This window comes from Mastigoproctus giganteus, chromosome 4, assembly GCF_048544385.1.
Source record: "Mastigoproctus giganteus isolate SK-2022 chromosome 4, ASM4854438v1, whole genome shotgun sequence".
Taxonomy (NCBI): domain Eukaryota; kingdom Metazoa; phylum Arthropoda; class Arachnida; order Uropygi; family Thelyphonidae; genus Mastigoproctus; species Mastigoproctus giganteus.
In genome coordinates, this window is record NC_143578.1 from 13073087 (window position 1) to 13090492 (window position 17406).

The window sequence follows — 17406 nt, forward strand, 5'->3', positions numbered from 1 at the left end:
TTACAGTAATCAGAGAATTATTTGAAGATTTTGAAGTACTACCTTGAAAATCCTCTGATGTCACTTTCATCCAGTTGGTTGGTCGGTTGTTGTAGGATTTTAGACGCATCAGCAACTTAGGCCATATCGCACAGTATATATATTATGTCTGTAAATTTCCTGTGTTCTGTGGTTAATTTGCTGTTTGCCAGAAGAAAAACCCGAGTTTCCGGAAGAAAAACCACGTTACCCACGTTTGAGACATTAACTCAGCCATGTTGTGAAAAAGACCCATAGAAATTCCTCGCGTCATTGATGGGATTCGAAATGAGGCCTTTTCCACTCGGTTTTAGAATCTTTACAGTACGGGCATAGGGCAAACCAATGATATCTGCAAATGAAATCCACGGTTATTCATTTATCTCAATCTATTGGTCAACGGTTTGTACCAAGGTAACTGTGATAACACAGCACCTGATATCACTGGATATGGAGTCAGATATTTTATGCAGGTGGCAAAAGACAATGATATTCAAGGAGTAGTAACAGCGTTTATCAGTAATGCGTATAATATAAGTTTTTCTTTAATCAGACGCGGAGCGCTCAGCTGTGCTAGGACATTCTTTTACAGCTCATCCGTATGTCTCAAATGGATGAATAACACCGCTGGATCTATGAATCTAATAACGAAGTTCTTTGATGACCTCCTTATTTCGGGGGGCTTATTTCCTCCCCGGCTGCCTCATCTGCACCTCTGGATTTTTATAATAAGATTTGGGCAAATAAATCACACCCACTGGATGAACAGAAACAAAACAAAATGGCTTGTTTCAGTTGAATATGGACATATTATTTGTTGATTTGCATCACACACACACACTGTCTATAAAGAGTGAATGCATGCCTACAAGGTGGGAACTTCCAGTCGATACCATAACCGTGTTAAGTAGATTCTGTATTCGTTTTTAACAAAATTTTGCTGTACTTCAAACTGGTTTGCATTTTAATTCGATTTTTGCAAACTTGAGTAGCGTTTCTATTGGATAACTTTGCATGAGGGTCTTTAAAATATGAAACTTTTTTATATATTTTATTGATACAAACATTAATAATATAAACATTTATTATTTCCAAGACAGCTTTCCTCTTTATTTACACACTTCTATCTTTATTCTAATTCTAACATCGGATTTTTTTTTTAAGTCGCTTTGTGCTTTTGTCTCCTTATAACTCCTTTAATGGTCAAAAAAAAAAATAAATAAATAAAAAATCAGTAGGTGCTAGGTTCGAACCATGGGAGAGGGACTGTCCAGCAGCAGAGGAGTAATAGCTTTGAAAATTGTTTTTATAAATACAAATACCTTAGGTCATATTCCGACAGTGTACTATGTCTGCGTTCATCGGTAGATTTGCATGTTGTACGGGCTGAAAAATCCGGAATAATTCACGGCCCTCCGCTAAGATCGGCCACTAAATAGCAGGGCTTCTTGGAGCTGTCTTATAGAAGCCTATCAGCTGGACTGGAACGTTTGCTGTTGCATCTCAACTAGTGGAGGGAACCCTGAATAGTCTTGGAGGAAATGGTTCCTCTACCCCTAAGTCATATTTCATATTTAACAGAGTGTTTGCCATAGGTATACGTTTCCATTGCCACCGCCTATCGAGGGAGTACTGTTGGTTTCGCATCCGTCTGAATGGGAGAAACGTTTATGGAGTGTTTTAATTAGTCGGTTTCAATCAACAGAAACTCATTTTTAATATCTGCAATTTATAATAATGAATTGATTCTTCATTGCGTTATTCTAATTAACCCAAACAAATGCCAGTCAATAACGTATTATTATTATATACAGTAAACGGCGTGCTGTTTTGTATGATATTTAGTTTTATATTTTATTTTATTTTTAAAATACAGTACTTTCCGTTATACATTATACATTGATGTATAACGGAAAGTACTGTATACTTGTAATATATAAAATATACATTTGATATTTTATAAATACTGTACATAAACTATACTATATTATTCAATTGTATTCAATAAAATAATATTTATGTTGATCTAATGAATATTTTAAACACACAGACACACACACACACACACACGCTGATTTAGAAATATTAGTAATATTAAATATTGCCAGAAGAAAATATTGATTAAATTATCAAGGTGAAGTCTAATTTTTTAATTATTGATAATTTTTTTTGTAAAACTGAAGTAAAATCAAATAGTTTATAGGTACGCTCGCTGCAGGCATAGCAGAAGAGGAAGTTAATATTCTGATTTATTATTTATTATTTTTTTATTTAATATAAAAATATTTTATATAATTTGTAATATAAGTTCAAAATAAGCAGATTGCTTCAAAGATAATCAGAAAAAAAAATTGTGAAGTATTCAAGGAAAAGTGCAATCATTTTATATTTATATTTTATTATTATTATTATATTTTATAAATTTTGATCAAACGTCGAAATTGCAGCTATTAACTCAGGAGGCGCTGCTAGCAGTACTCTAGCAGAAGTTAAAAGTTTTGCGTAGTTGAGTTAATGAAGGAAAAGCAATAATAATTATAAATTGTAGTCTATTATTCATTATGAACAAGAAATAACTGTCCCAAACTAGGTATAATTATCCCAAAAAAGTAAGTTGTTTATTCTCAACTATTTCCCATTTCATAAATAACAATTAATAGTTCAGCAATGATTGTAAAAGATTTAGGCTTAATGATATACGAGTATATGTCAACCTAATATTAGCATTGGAATATTAATATAGTGATAGAATTTATTTAGCTGAGCGATACGATGAAAGATAAAATATTGATTATGCTTTAAATCGGTTTTAAATTTTTTTAAAGAAATTTAAAAAGCATGCTGACATAACCAAGCTATTTATAAGATAGCTTAAAATATTTTACCATACTTAACGGAGATAGATCAGAGTAATGAAAGATCTCATCGCAAACTTCTGAATTTTTATAAATATTTCTAGCGACCATTACTTTCTTCCCCTTTCTGCTATCTCATTGAAATAAAAAATAATAAATAAATAAAAAATAATAATAATACAAAAATAAGTAAAAATTGAAACTTTGGGTATGAAGACTCATCCCACTCAGTTGATTTAAATTCTCTTTTATACCTTTTACTTTTTAGGTATAACTGATTCATTTTAAATCTTATATCACTATTTCACTTATTATTTGCATAGCATTTGCTGTTTATAAGGTGGCATTTCTGGTCTATAGAGGGTGTTCGTCAAGTCCACTAAGCCATCATCTTTATAACTTCATAACTTTAGAACTAATTATTTAAAATTTGATTTTTTACTCATTATAACTAAATATTTTAACACTTCTAATACTGATGTTTCTTATTAAAGAACAAATATGAAAAAAAGCTTATCAACTATCAAAGCTGTGGAGATCATAAGAAGTTACTAGTGGTGTTGACTGTTAAATAAAAAAAAAATATGATATTTAAGTGGAATTGTGATTTAATTTCTCTTCGAATTAACTTATTTATTTATTTTCTCTAAGATATAGATCCAGTATAGAATCTGATTTTCTTTATTAATATTCATGTGTTTAACTGATTTTGGTTGGAGGAGGTTAACAGAAAATAAGTAAAATGTAAATTCGCCTTAAGGCACTGATGGGATTCGAACCAACAATCTCCTGTTTACTAGACAGGTGCTTTAGCAATCTAAGCCACGATGCCTGTGTTTATTAATTCCCTTAATTTTTTTTTATGGTCAATTAAGGAATACATTGATTATCTTGAATATAAGAATATAAAGTTTGGTTTGATTTCTCACAGAACAGGAGGCACTTTAATGGATTTATTTTTCATCCTGGTGTTGGTCAATCCGGTATGGAATAGTTTAAACATGTTTTCCCCCCTCCAGGAAACTTGGGATTTTTTTTTTTTTTTTATCTCAAAGCAGCAAAAGTGACCAGAGAATGCACATATTTGTTTTAAATATTTCATATCACTGTCTAATATGGTACATCTACAGAAAGAAATAATTATTAACAAGAACTACAGGAACTGAGGGGACAAACATTTTTCAATACCAGGAGTAATGTTTTTATCGTGGGTGGAGGGCGGGACGGGGTTTATGTACCAGTCTGGGAACCACTAGGCTAAAGCAACGGCTTCCATGAAAGATCTTGCTATTAGGCAGACACCACCAGACATTTTATCTTTGATTCGTAACTTATCTCCTGTATTGTTTTCATGTTGCCTAGGTTACCGATTAAAGTTAAACTTTTCGTTTTTATTATTATTTTTTTATTTATTTATTTTTTATTTTTTTGTTTTATGGCGACATTAGAAGGTGGGTATCATTGATTGCGAAGCGAGTTGAAACCAAGATAAAAGAAGTCTCATGTCTCGATAACTAGCTACGAGACTCATAATCGACGTTTGGTAAAGATGTTTCGCTTTCGGCTTGGAGATACACCCTTTTGCAGAATGTTTAGCTTCTTCGGAATGACTATCATTAGCAGAACAAAAGGTGTCCCAAAAAAAAAAAAAAAAAAAAAAATCTTTATTATTGGAAAAACTGAGAACTTTGAACACATATAGAGAAATGGAGCTTTCACTGTTTATAAATTTAAACTCAAAAAGATATTTTTTGTCAATAGATCTGAACGCGATTTTAATGGTTTTAGAATGTCCACAATATGTATTTGGGATGAACATGATTTCAGGGTGTCCACAATGTGTCTTATAGTATATCTGTTGAAATGTAAGCAACAACTTAGATTTTCTGATGTTCGCAAATCAGGAAATTGTCTTTGTGTAGTTTTTTAATATACTCCTTCCCCAAATAAAGACTCAAATGGAGTTAGAGTGGTGTGGTGGTCAAGTAATTAGTTTATCGGGCAATCCAACGATCTACGGAAGCAGCGTCAAGTCTTTTACATGATTCAAATGAGGTGTGGACTCTACGCTGTTGAAAAATAGGTTATACGGCAGCTGCAGAGACAAAATTCTCAAAAACATCAGTTGAATTGTCCCCTTCATTGAAAAGGGGACAATTTCAATAAAAAAGGTAAGCATGAAAAAAAAAAAAAAAAAAATATATATATATATATATATATATGAGCCAATAAGTAGGGCCAGCCTTGAAATTTTAAAATTCGATCACTATTTGAATCTTGAATCAAACAACCTGAAATATTCGAATCGAATTGAGTCTGGAATAGAATTATGCATTTTGTAACAGGTTATTTCAACACATGATTCTTGAGATTATAAGGAAATGTACGCTGAGCTGGGCGTTAATAATGCGTACCTAATACCTCGTGGGGCCACTTTATCCGTGATAGAGCCCGCACACGTCTTGGCATGGAGTCCACAAAGTGTTGCAGGCTGTCCTGTGGTAGTTCTTTGTCAGTTGGGTGGTTTTAGCATCGAGTGTTCTTTTCCAGTAGATCTCAAACATGCTCAGTTTGGTCGAGATCGGATGAGTTGGGCGTCCATCGGAGGACGGAGAATTCATTGTCATGTTCTCAAAACTAGTTAGCAACTTTCCGGGCTTAGTGGCATGTTGGCTTGCCTTGTTGATAGATGCCGGAGTTGTCTGGATACACTGTCATCATGAAGGGGTGTACTTGGTTGGTGACGATAGAAAAATTGGTGAGTTGTTGATTAACGGTGATCAGAGGACCCAGGGTTTGCCACGAAAACAGTACCAAAACCATTAGTCCACCGCCTCCAGCCTGTGCAATACCAAGAGTGCATTCAGCTGCCATGGCCTCATGTTGCTTTCTCCAAATGCCAATACGCCCATCACCATGATAGAATCGTTAAATGGGATTCATCAGACTAGGTAACAGTTTCCATATGTCGGTGGTCCAGTGTTGGTGCTGACATGTCCGTAAAAAAGCCCAGTTTCTTGTGTCTCATAGTGAGCATGGGTTACTGTGTGACAGCCTCGACTATAGGAGCCATAGCTTATATGAGCTATATGGGCGCATAGTTCATGTGGATATTGGTCTCGTTATTCCTACGTTATATTGGCTGGCTGGGCTACTGTGCTTCTTCGCTGCTGCGTTATGAGACAGGACACGCGACGCTCACCACTGGCGTGGACTACACGAGTCTGTTCCACGTGTGACCTTTAGCTGGTTGTTCGACTGCTGGTGTGGTGGAACAACCCCGTTCTGGGGTGACACCACAGAACGGGGACACTTAATTATATTGGATATTGTTTAGATAGAGGACCTAGATGTCTTGCCCCAAAATCACTCAATGTTCGAATTTGGATGTCGACGCTGATCCATTCTTCCTCGCATACCCTCAAAAACTGATCGCAGCTTGTGCGAACTATAATCTTATATCAACTGTTCACAGCTTAGAGCCTGCGCCAGCTTCACAGTCCAGTCCATTCCTACACAAGGGGGTGTTGCTAATGTAAAACCAATTCAGCGTAAACTGATAGTTCTTTTTTTGTTTTTTTTTTTAAAGTAGCTGTAGCATTTTCCTGGTTTTATGTCAATTGTATAACTGCTTATTATACTGATTCTACCACTATGAATTGTCTTCTCGAAGCTGAAAAGAATTTCAAACTTCCACAGGGCTGTAGTTTGGAGCTCGTAACGAACATATTCAATAAATTGAAGCATCATGGCATAAAAATAAAAGAATCAAATATTTTAATAAATGACTAGTATAGATTTGAAATTCATACAAATCGTCAGATTAACTTTCCTGAGTTTCGCTAGAATATCCCATTAACTTATGGGATTAACATTAACTTATGAAAGTTTCTTTCATAAGTTAATGTTCGTGGCTGTTCGTTGCTTTCAGTATGTGAAAGTATACTGAAATTTGAGCATCCTTGGAAGAATTTTGAAAACACCCCTTGGATCTTTTTCATACAACTTACAATTACTACGCCAATCTTGAATCGATGTATTTGTAGAAGAAATCCAAAAAAAAAGACTCTTCGACCTGCATACAAGGTTTTAAGGATAAAGAAATGGCTTATTCCCCACATAATTAATGTATAACTAGGGGAATAACTGTCCTCTAACAATGTAACAATAATACACTTGCTTTGTAGTCCGTCCTTACCTGAATATGACTGTAGCCCCATGAGGATGTGATGCGGGTTCCGGAGATTGACCACTGCTGACACCTTTTGGGGGTTTCCTCCTTCTGGGCTGATATTTGTAGTCAGGATGTTCCTTTTTATGAATTACTCTCAACCTCTCAGCTTCTTCTACGAATGGCTTCTTTTCTTCATCACTGAGAAGCCTGAAAAGAAATGAATTTTCTCAGTATTTATGGGATTCAATGAAATAAATTAGTAATTTTTAATCTATTTTTCAAGTAATGTACTGTATCTAAAATTTTAAATTTATATAATGTATGTAAATTATTCAAGTTGTCCACGTGAATCTGTTTCTGAAGTGAGGCAATGTTTGAACTTTCATTTGCTAGGAAGTTACGAACTGTGGGCTTCTGACACTATGAAATTGCTCTGGAATTTAAAACCAGTAATTCAATGTCGTTATTTCAGTCTGCTCTCCACATCTGTCTGGCAGACTGCAGATATTTTGCTTTGAAGATGTCTGATCATCCGACACTGATGTGTGCAGTCACGTGTCTGTAATTCAGTTACTTTGTGACAATGAACGCTGACTTTCGAAGCGTGCAAAAACAGTTGTGGGTGGTGAAAGTCAACAAACAACATTCGTTCTTCTGATAACGTCGTTCGTTACAAAATATGCGGCCCCGATTACAGTCAAAGTTAATCGCAGCTGTGAGCAGAAATTCGACGCTAGAAACAGAGACGACAGGGAGCACTAAAAAGCGAAAGGCATCCTGCATCTTCTTCATCCCACGTCTAGGTTGTTGATGACCTAATTGACGCACGTTTGGCAAACCCTCAGCAACTTGGAAGATAAAGTGCTCTTTTTTTTATATCCTTCTCTCTTCATCTTCTGTGCAACATAATTCTACTGGATAGCCGTATCGTAGACGATCATCACCATTTGAATTCCTAAGAGCATCCCATCATAGGAGACACCTTTTTTACTCTGTTATTCCAAACTATCTTTTCACTTTTCATGCTTTCTATGCTCGTTTTACTTCAATATCAGGATATCCTTCAAGTAGGATTTCTTCCAGTCTTTTTTCATTCCACGGATCTTTAAGATTTCGGAACTTTCGCTGACCATATGGCACGCGACTTTAGAGTGGAGTTTGGAGTAAATGATTTCACCTTCGTCTGTTAAATAAAAGTCCACGTTTTTCGATGGGATAAAAACAAAAAACAAAACAAAACACGGTTTATACTGTTGTAAAGAATGAACATCAAACAGGTTAAAACCAGTTTTCTTTGTGAACAGTATAAACAAGGATGGATTCTTAATTTTTTGTTGTACGAGGGCTGTTCAATAAAGAATGGTCATAATTTTTCACGAAAACAACCATACTACTTGCTATTTATAGCTGAGCTGTGGAATTTAAAACCAAACCAAGATGCATCACAGTATGCTGCTATCAAATTTTGTTTCCGTTTCAAGAAAACAGCTGAAGCGTATGAAATGATAAAAGAGGTTTATGGTCAATCTACGTTTCCATGTAGCACAGCTCGCAGGTGGTCTAGAAAGTTTAAAAATGAATGTGATTCAATGACAAAAATCGTTGGTCTTGGAGCTGCTCCTGCAACTGCTATCACCACAGAAATCATAAACACTGCTTTTGTAATAGAGAGAGAAGATCGTCTCTTAACAGTAAGGCAACTGGCAGAGATGTTGAGAATATCAGTAGGAAGCACGCATAGTATTCTCCATGACCATTTGCATATGACATGTGTTTGTGCACTCTGGATTCCAAGACTACTCACAAGTGAGCAACAGCAAGTTCGCATGGAGATTTTTTTCAGGAGGTGCAACAGATGGTTACTGAAGATGGTGAGGTTTTGACTAAGGTGATAACGGCGGATGAGATATGGCTTCATCATTTCCACCCAAAGAGTAAGCAACAATGCTCTGTTTGGAAGTCTACGTCATCGTCAACACCGAAAAAAAAAAAAAAAAAAAAAAAACAATAGCTGTGGCTTCTGGAAAGGTTTGGCCATCTTTTTTTTTTTTTTTTTTTTGACATTCAAAAAATGATTATATGACTGTTACGGAATCTTAAAACAGAACTGTACTGATACTTTGCGGAATCACATTCATCGCAAACGACTACAACTGTACGCAGGTGGGTGGAACTCGCATCACGACAGTGCTCATACTGTCACATTGCTCACACTGTCATCGAGTACTTAGCCAACATTAATGTTAAATGTGTTCTTTATTCGTCCTGCAGACCTGATCTTGTACCCTGCGATTTTTTTATTTCTAAAGTTAAAGAAGAATCTGCGAGGAAATCGTTTCCATGCGTCAGAAGAAGTTGTAAAGACATTGGAGGCGATCTCAAACACATGTAAAAAAATGGCTTCACGATGTTTTGGAAGAATGGCAGAAAGGTTGGAGTAAGTGCATTTCATCAAAAGGGAACCGCTTTTAAAAGGTCCATAAAAATATGGTTGATTGAAAAAGGCATGATGTTAAAAAAAATTATGACCATTCTTTACTGAACAGCACTCGTATTTATACCAGTAGATGATTGTAAAATTATAATAACGAATATAAAAATAGGAAGTATTTCAAATCCCTTTCATTAAAAATAAAAAGTTCTTGCCTCGCCGCCAAGACTTTATAAATGAAAAGAGCAGTAAAACGTGTTTATTCTTCTCGAACCGATAATTTTCTCAAGTTAGAGAAATAGTAATGCATGGAGGAATGTGATGTTGCTTTTCCAGTTTAGGCAGCTGTCTGCCTTGACTTATAATCATTCGATGTTGTTGATGCTTTATTTTGAGAACAGCTATTATGCTATGCATTGCGCCTTCTGGGAATATAGTTTCAAAAGGGGATGTTTACGTTTTCGAAAGGGAAAGTTTCAAAAGAGAATGTTCTTGAGAATGTTTCTTTTAGCATTAGTTATGTTCAGAGATAGTATTAATATTGAACGATGCAAGGAAACAAAGCCAATGTGGTCTAAAAATGAGATACAATGTCTTCTAAGTTTTAAATGTTTTCTGTTTCTTCCAAATATTTATCCAATCCCTTTTTAAATCTACATGAGCTCTCTTCCTTTATACCCCTGGGTGGTAATTTGTTCCAGTGTTTGCTTACTCTTTGATTTGAACTGCGGATTGGGGAATAGCGATCCCAAAATAGCTTATACACTTAGTAGGGTTGAATTAAAAACAACAGAGAAAGAAAAAGTTTTGGGAGCCACGATACGGTCGGACATGAAGTTCTTCAGCCAGGAAAGCCAATGGTATTCTATCGATGATTTATAGAATTTGGCATCGAGTTTCTTGAAAGGATCCAAAGATGGGCATGAAGGAGAAAGTGCATGAGGAAAGACTTCGAATATGGATTACAGAGCTTGGTAACTGACACCTTACAGGATTTACTTGAGGTGTATAGGGCTCTGAGAGGGGAAAATATAATTAAAGAGGTATTAAATGATTCCGGAACTAGGGACCATAAATTTAAATTATGGGGGAAGAGGTTTAGACTGGATTGTAGGAAGTTTTCTTTTAATAATCTAGTTTTAATTACTAGAATAAATTTCCTCTATGGTTGGTAGAGGCTGATAGCTTGAGGAAATTAAAGTTCAGCTGGATAGGTAGCCTACGTGAGGAGGGAGTCAAATAGAGTATTTCATTATATTTTATATTTTTTGTTTTGATTGAACCAGCAAAAACAACAACACAAAAAAAATCGAACTTCTTTGCACCATATGGCTAATAATAGTGATACTAATTGGTTCTCGCTAGTTATAGATTACGATTCAGATAAACATTGCCTGCTCATGGAAATATCTCTAGAAAAAGCATGCAGCAGGAAGGGGATACATGTCTGTGTGATATGAAGGGGAGTGTACCTGTTTGAGTGGGAGAAAGCAAAGTTATCTTTGGAACTGTTTGTAGTGTCTTGACTCTTTTGCTCGTTTTGTCACTTTGTTTCAACCTGTTTCTAGCGTTGGAAAATTCTGATAATGTCCACCAATTTCTCTTGTAATATTAGATTATAATATAATGTGAAAGGCTAAGCCTTGGACTATAAAACACAAGGCAGTTTTAGGCTTTTTTTTTTTTTTTTTTTTTTTTCCCAAGGAAAAAGTATATCTTATAGTCAAAAAATACGGTATATTAAATTTGGTAAGTGCCAAATTCCTAAAGTTATTCTTAACTATTTCGTTAACAATAACTTAAAGAATTTAAAATGTCTTTTGAAAATTTGATTCCGAAAAAATATTGCAAAGCTTTCTTTCTCAACGACTGCTGCGTTTTTTTTTTCATTCAACTGGAAGGTTCTGAAGTGTTCTTAAGAACAGGAAATGTTCGAGATTATAAACATGTTGAGGGCCTTCACTTTTTAATTCGCTGGCAGTTGTATCAATTGACCTTTGACTCCCCAAAACCTGCTTTTAATAAATATCCTAATTATTAAGGCCGTGCAGCACCCCATCGTTATATTCCCGTGAGAGGGGTGGAAAAAAACAAACAGACAACAACAACAAAACAAAATGAGTGTAGAAATCAAATAGGGTTTAAATCCCACATGGAAAATATGAAGTGTGAATAAGGAAGTTTTTGTTTTTTGTCTTCTCCCAGCATCATTAATTCCCGCGCGTGGAATTAATGATAAGCATCGATAATATGAATTTTTTCCAGTTTACTAGCAAAGGGTCATTTAAATGCACGTTCTTATGGAGTTTTATGATGATCAGAATAATGTTGCTGATGAATGGTGTTAATTTGAGACCTAGGGGTCGGGTGCGTGCTCTATCGTTATGTCGGTTCACCGATCTTGTAATTGCTTTGTGTTCAGCCGCTTAACGTCGTCGGAATACCTGGTAGTCATGGTAACCGCCAGAATAGCTCTTCTTGTTCTCTTTTTGTTTCTAATAATCCGTCCCCCCCCCCTCTTGCTGAATTTTATGCATTCCATGGTATATTTTCTTAAGTCGAGCACAATGCATGGATCTTTGTGAATTTTCCGGGACCGCGACGTATGGTCAGAAGAGCTTACAAGATATAAATAGAGAGAATACAAGAACATCACCGTATTTAGAAATCGTGTGAGCCATACTACATTTCGGAGACATTTTTCTGAATCTTTCGTTAAGCATACAATTTTGGCATGAAATCAGCAGTTTATTACACGTACAGTATGTTACTATCTTGAAATCTAGAGCCCACAGATCCAAGGAGCTGGATTAGGGTCATAGATTGTCATGATTTTGCATCAAGGGCAGATTCGGTAATAAAGTGTTATTAAGACATTATTTCATTTTGCTGTTCTACGTCTATATTTTCTGATTGCAGTTGCTAGTAACCTCATACAACTAGGCTAACACTTAAACAAATAATTTGAATTTCAACTATGAAATGTGGGTGCTTGAAGAATATAAATCGCTGTAATTAATTACTCTTGCAGAGTTATGAGGTCTGGTTAGGAGTCGGCTTATTTTATAGTCAGCAGGACGTAATCGGGCCATACTTGACGTGCCTGATCTAGATTCTGATAGGCGTGGTATATTTTGCACTGAATGCTATCTGGACTGTAGCGATACATTTTCATGTATTTTTCTGTAAGTCTCAAGGCTATTTATCATGTGTTCGTATGTTTTTATAGAGGTGTTCAAAAGAGAATACTTAACATTTTTCAACGATTTCCTCAATTAGAAGGTGGTGTAACCCGATTTTACACTATACCACTGGAAGTTTTCACGCTTTTAAATCGAACTGCATTCAAACGCCGAGGTATTTATAATTTACTTTTCGTATATTTCGAAACATTGTGGATTGTCCATGGACAATCATGGATTGTCATGGATTGTCCATCCATGAAAAGGCACTCTATAGCCGTGATCGAAAAAATTATGGAAAAAAAATTGTAGGCTTCTATTGGAAACTTACTAATGGATATGATCTGAATTTCAAAGGATACTGTTTGATCGTAAATGCATTTGGTAGAAAAGCATTTAATTTATATTTATTGACTTTAGACACGATGACGATTTTATAATCGGCAAAGTGTGCTCTTCTACGAGATAACCTTTACATATGTGTCTGAAAGGGTCAGAAGCGAGGGCAACAAAAAGACCTAGTTTTAGGCATGTACGCATGCACTCCCGGTTGCCAGGTTGTAAAAATGAACAACAGCAAAATAAAGAAGGTTTATGGTGTCTTTAGTGTCAGACCGTAAACATTGCCATCAAGTAATGGCCACATAAAAATCTCTTCAAAGAAAGACTGTCTTAAGATGGAAAAATAGCTTTCTTCAGAAACTTAATGGTTCTTCCATTGATGTTTACCGCACTGAAGATTTAATCAGTCCCAGTTAACTCTGAATTTTAACTTTTTTTTTAATTTTCATTTTAATGAAATAAAAAATGGGATGTTTGTAATTACGTGACCAAGTATTTAAAGACGTAGGATTAAATGACAGAAAAATAAAGTCAATTCAAACAAAATAACTCCCTCTTTCCTTACATTCGACAACACAACGCATTTGATTACAATTACATGCGTTCATGATGGAAGAATGATAGCGCATTTGCCATATTTTTAGTCTGCAGCAATAACTGCATTGGATTTATCATTGGAAAGTTTCTACTTGATTGGTGAAATCTAAAGGTGTAAGTCATTACTTCATTTGGTCTAATCCAAATCATGCTCATTACTTTTTAATGCCCATGATTCTTATGGTATTGGTGTGCTTTGCAGTGAGTGGAATCTAAAAGTTGACGGACATTATTGATGTGTTACAATTGGTGGCAGTTTATACCGATTTTATAAATAAGCCAAATGATCATTAAAGTTATAATATAGCAAAAACTCTATATCCTTAGAGAAATTGTAAGAAGTTCGATAATATATGTCAATTATATGAGTGTCTCTTTCAGACCTTTCTAGTCTGAAATAATTGACAATCGATACAACTGCCAATTTGAGATCGCCTACTGTGAGGGACCGGTACGTCTCGGAAGAGGTTATCATAGCAGTGTCTCTCCGTAGCGGAGTGAGCGGGAGTGCAGTAGCACACGCTCTTTGAGTAGACCGGGGTTCAAGTCCGTGTCTGCTGAATACGGTCGATCTGCCAACCCGCACTGGACCAGCGTGGCAGATTATGGTCCATTTCCCTCAGCATGAATTGTTGAGGAGGCTTCCATCCTGCAGTGGGTTGATAATCGGGCCGCCGTAGCCTAGTGGTCAGGCGCGCGGGTGCATAAGTACACGTGCCTTGAGTGACCGGGGTTCAATCCCGTGACTACTGAATACGGTGCTGTTTCTTGTATTCTGTCTATCTTGTGAACTCCTCTGACCGTTTGGTCGTCCCGGAGTATAAACAGAAAATTTATTTATTTATTTATTTATAATGGCTGCACTTTACTTTTTTTTTTTTTTTTTTTTTACCTAAAGTTGCCAAAGATTTTAGACACATTTCTTCTAAAGATTTTCGAGAAAGCGATCCTTTCCAGACTTGTTGATCACTGTTTTCGTCATAAGCCACCATACCTTAACATGTTATCCAAGGTCATCCGAGTACCATAAACCTCCTGACTACTCTATTTAAGATTCAGAATGCCATCAGCTGCAAAGCCTAACGGTATAATCTTAGATGTCAAGCCAAATTACGATGGCATCCTGGCACTCCTGCATATCCTCAAAACCTATTTTGGGATATCTATGGGGTTTTGCTGTTTTTAGAGGCATTATCACTAATAGGAAATTGATACATTACCACACAATTGATTTTAAACACAATAGCCTACACCAAGAGCCACATTAAACAACTTTCTGTGCTATGCTGATGACGTGAAGCTTTTCCTGTTGGTCTATGACTCAACAAAGGACCCAAAGCGAACACTAGAGATGGTTACTTTTGGTCCATCGGCTTAAAGCTCAACCACATAAAATCAATTACAAGTTTCAAAAAAGAAATCAGTGAATGAAGTTCAACTGTTCATCGGAGGCTCCAGAATAAATCCATCGAAAACTGGACTCAGGGCTTGTCCGGAATGACAGCCTGACCTTCTCCCAGTGCTTTCTTCATAGCAAAGCAAAGCAAAGACTTACGCAGCATTATGGACCATTAAACAGGTAATATGATGGCATATTACGACCCAAATGTGATCGTACACTGAAAGAAGTGTGTCTCAATCGTCTTTTTGGTCCTCTGGACATGACAGACAATTGAAGAAATACCTTAGCAGTAAATATTGGACCACTGATGAATGAATTAAGTCAGAAGAAAGCTAGCCCTTCACCATCTAGCGCGCTATTCTTCATACCAACTTGGGCACACAATCCCAAGGAAACAGGAGGTCATGACCAGGAACCTGCATATCATCGCACAGTTGCTTACGAGAAAAGCAGCTTAAGAAACCTAACGACCCTAAACCGGATATCCCTCAGCAATATTCTGAAGATCTTTATTGCACTAAGCTTAGGCGGGATCACTCTTGATCCAATACTGATTTAAAATTTTTTTAAAAAATTAAAACATAGCGCTTGGTTTGGATTTTTATGGCTCATAAAGAACTGTGGTTATAATGCGCCACGTCGCACAAAATAAAGGAAAATTTTCTTTTCCTTTATTTTTTAAATGTTAAATGTTTATTGTTTATTTCATTATTATGATTTAAAAAGGTTACGTTGTGTTTGTATTATCTGTAGATATGCACCATTGTGGATGAAATAATATCTTATTTTGTTTCTTTAAGAAACAAAACAAGAAATGTGCAGCGTTTAAGCCAAGATAATTGATGAGCAAAATGCTAATAAATAATAGAATTGTATCCAACCATCTTTTCATTCAATCACCAACCGCACTGTTCCAAGGGAATGGGCAGTTCTTTCACCTAGACAGGAAGCTATTTATCCAAACATAAACAGTGGTTTTGTTCATGACCCTTGACCCATGTTATCTGCTGCTGATAACCGATGGCGTGTATCACAGTCCTTCTGTCGCCTCAGTTTTCTTTGAAGCCTTGTTATCTCGTCTCTGCTAACAAAACTGAAAGGTGTTAGGAGCCGTAAGCCACTTCCCGACATCTCGTGTCTCGATACCCTTAGTTCCTCCGCGCTCCTTGCTTACCTTCTCCTGTCACGTGTCATCCGACGCGTTTTCTGAAAGAATCTCTCCACATCCATCTTTTTTTTAGTAATGAACATAGGGTAGTCAGCAAATGATTAGACGAATTACCTATTTGCCGTAATGATCACGCAACGCCTTGAAGGCCTTATTTATCTTGCTTACCCGAATTACCAAAGAAAGAAAGAAAATGCTTGTAATAGAACACGTCGTAAGAGTTTACTTAAGGATTGCGCTCATTTCTATCTTTTGAAAAATGCAAAACGCGCGCTAGTGAATTCAATATTTCTAAGATCATAACAGTCATTTTGTTTCTGCTCCTTATATATTTGCACATTATTACGTGTAAACTTAAAGTAGTGTGGAGACGCCAATTCCGAACACGGATTATTTTTAACTACGATTTCCGAAACTTCGATTATCCGAAACCAGCAAGAAGCAGGCAGATGGAGACACCCACATACACTGTTCGTATATTACTTTTATGTCAGTTGATATATTTTAAGAGTAAATCAGATTTAAATTACAACTGAATTAACTTTTGTTGTTCTTAAATGATTGTGGATTTGTTATATACACTCAGCGTCTGTTTGATGAAACACATGCTAATTACCACAGTACCGATCATCTTCTTCAAAAGAAATCAAATCCACGCATCTGGATGAAATTCCTTGAACAGAAGTGCTTAAGTAGGCCACCTAAGGAAATAAAACTCTCTTAATAAATTCCCTTGTGTTGGAGGAGGAAGGAGGGGGGGGTTCATCGGTACGCGAGTTACCTCGCAGCCCAACTCCACATCCTTTTATCACTAACGTATGACGGATCCGCGTTAGACTTCACCGTAGAATCGTCCGCCCGCCACACCTCAGCCACCTCTACGTAAATCAACGTGATTAGTAGTCCTGTCGCTAGAGGGTGCTCCCGGTGTACCTCCGTGTTTGACCCCACACAGGCAGGACCTCTGTGACATCGTAACCCACCCTTTGTTGGCTTTGATTTACGCCTTCATCTGCAGCGACCCCCTCCCCACTACACTGCCCCTCCAAAGCGTACTGCGTCTGTTGTACGATTTCGTGTGTTCCGTTTAGTAGCGCCGTCGACCATTAGGAAGGAAATGCCGCCTTGTTACGGCAAACTGGTCAGACGGTGTCACCAGACACGTCTCAGTGATAAAAAAAAAAAACCTTTTTTGTGCCTAACGATGCATTTAAACTGACTTAACTCCCGATTGTTC

The 17406-nt window shown here is 36.5% G+C and overlaps 1 protein-coding gene across 1 annotated transcript in view; it reads right to left on the minus strand.

Moving 5' to 3' along the window:
• The window catches only part of LOC150086418 (transcription factor Sox-9-B-like), a 58884-nt gene that overhangs the window by 6849 nt on the left and 34629 nt on the right, over window positions 1-17406 (minus strand). Inside the window, exon 2 of the mRNA XM_090371369.1 lies at window positions 7072-7254. Within this exon, the coding sequence (XP_090227495.1) occupies window positions 7072-7254 (183 nt within the window). The remainder of the gene's footprint in view (window positions 1-7071; window positions 7255-17406) is intronic.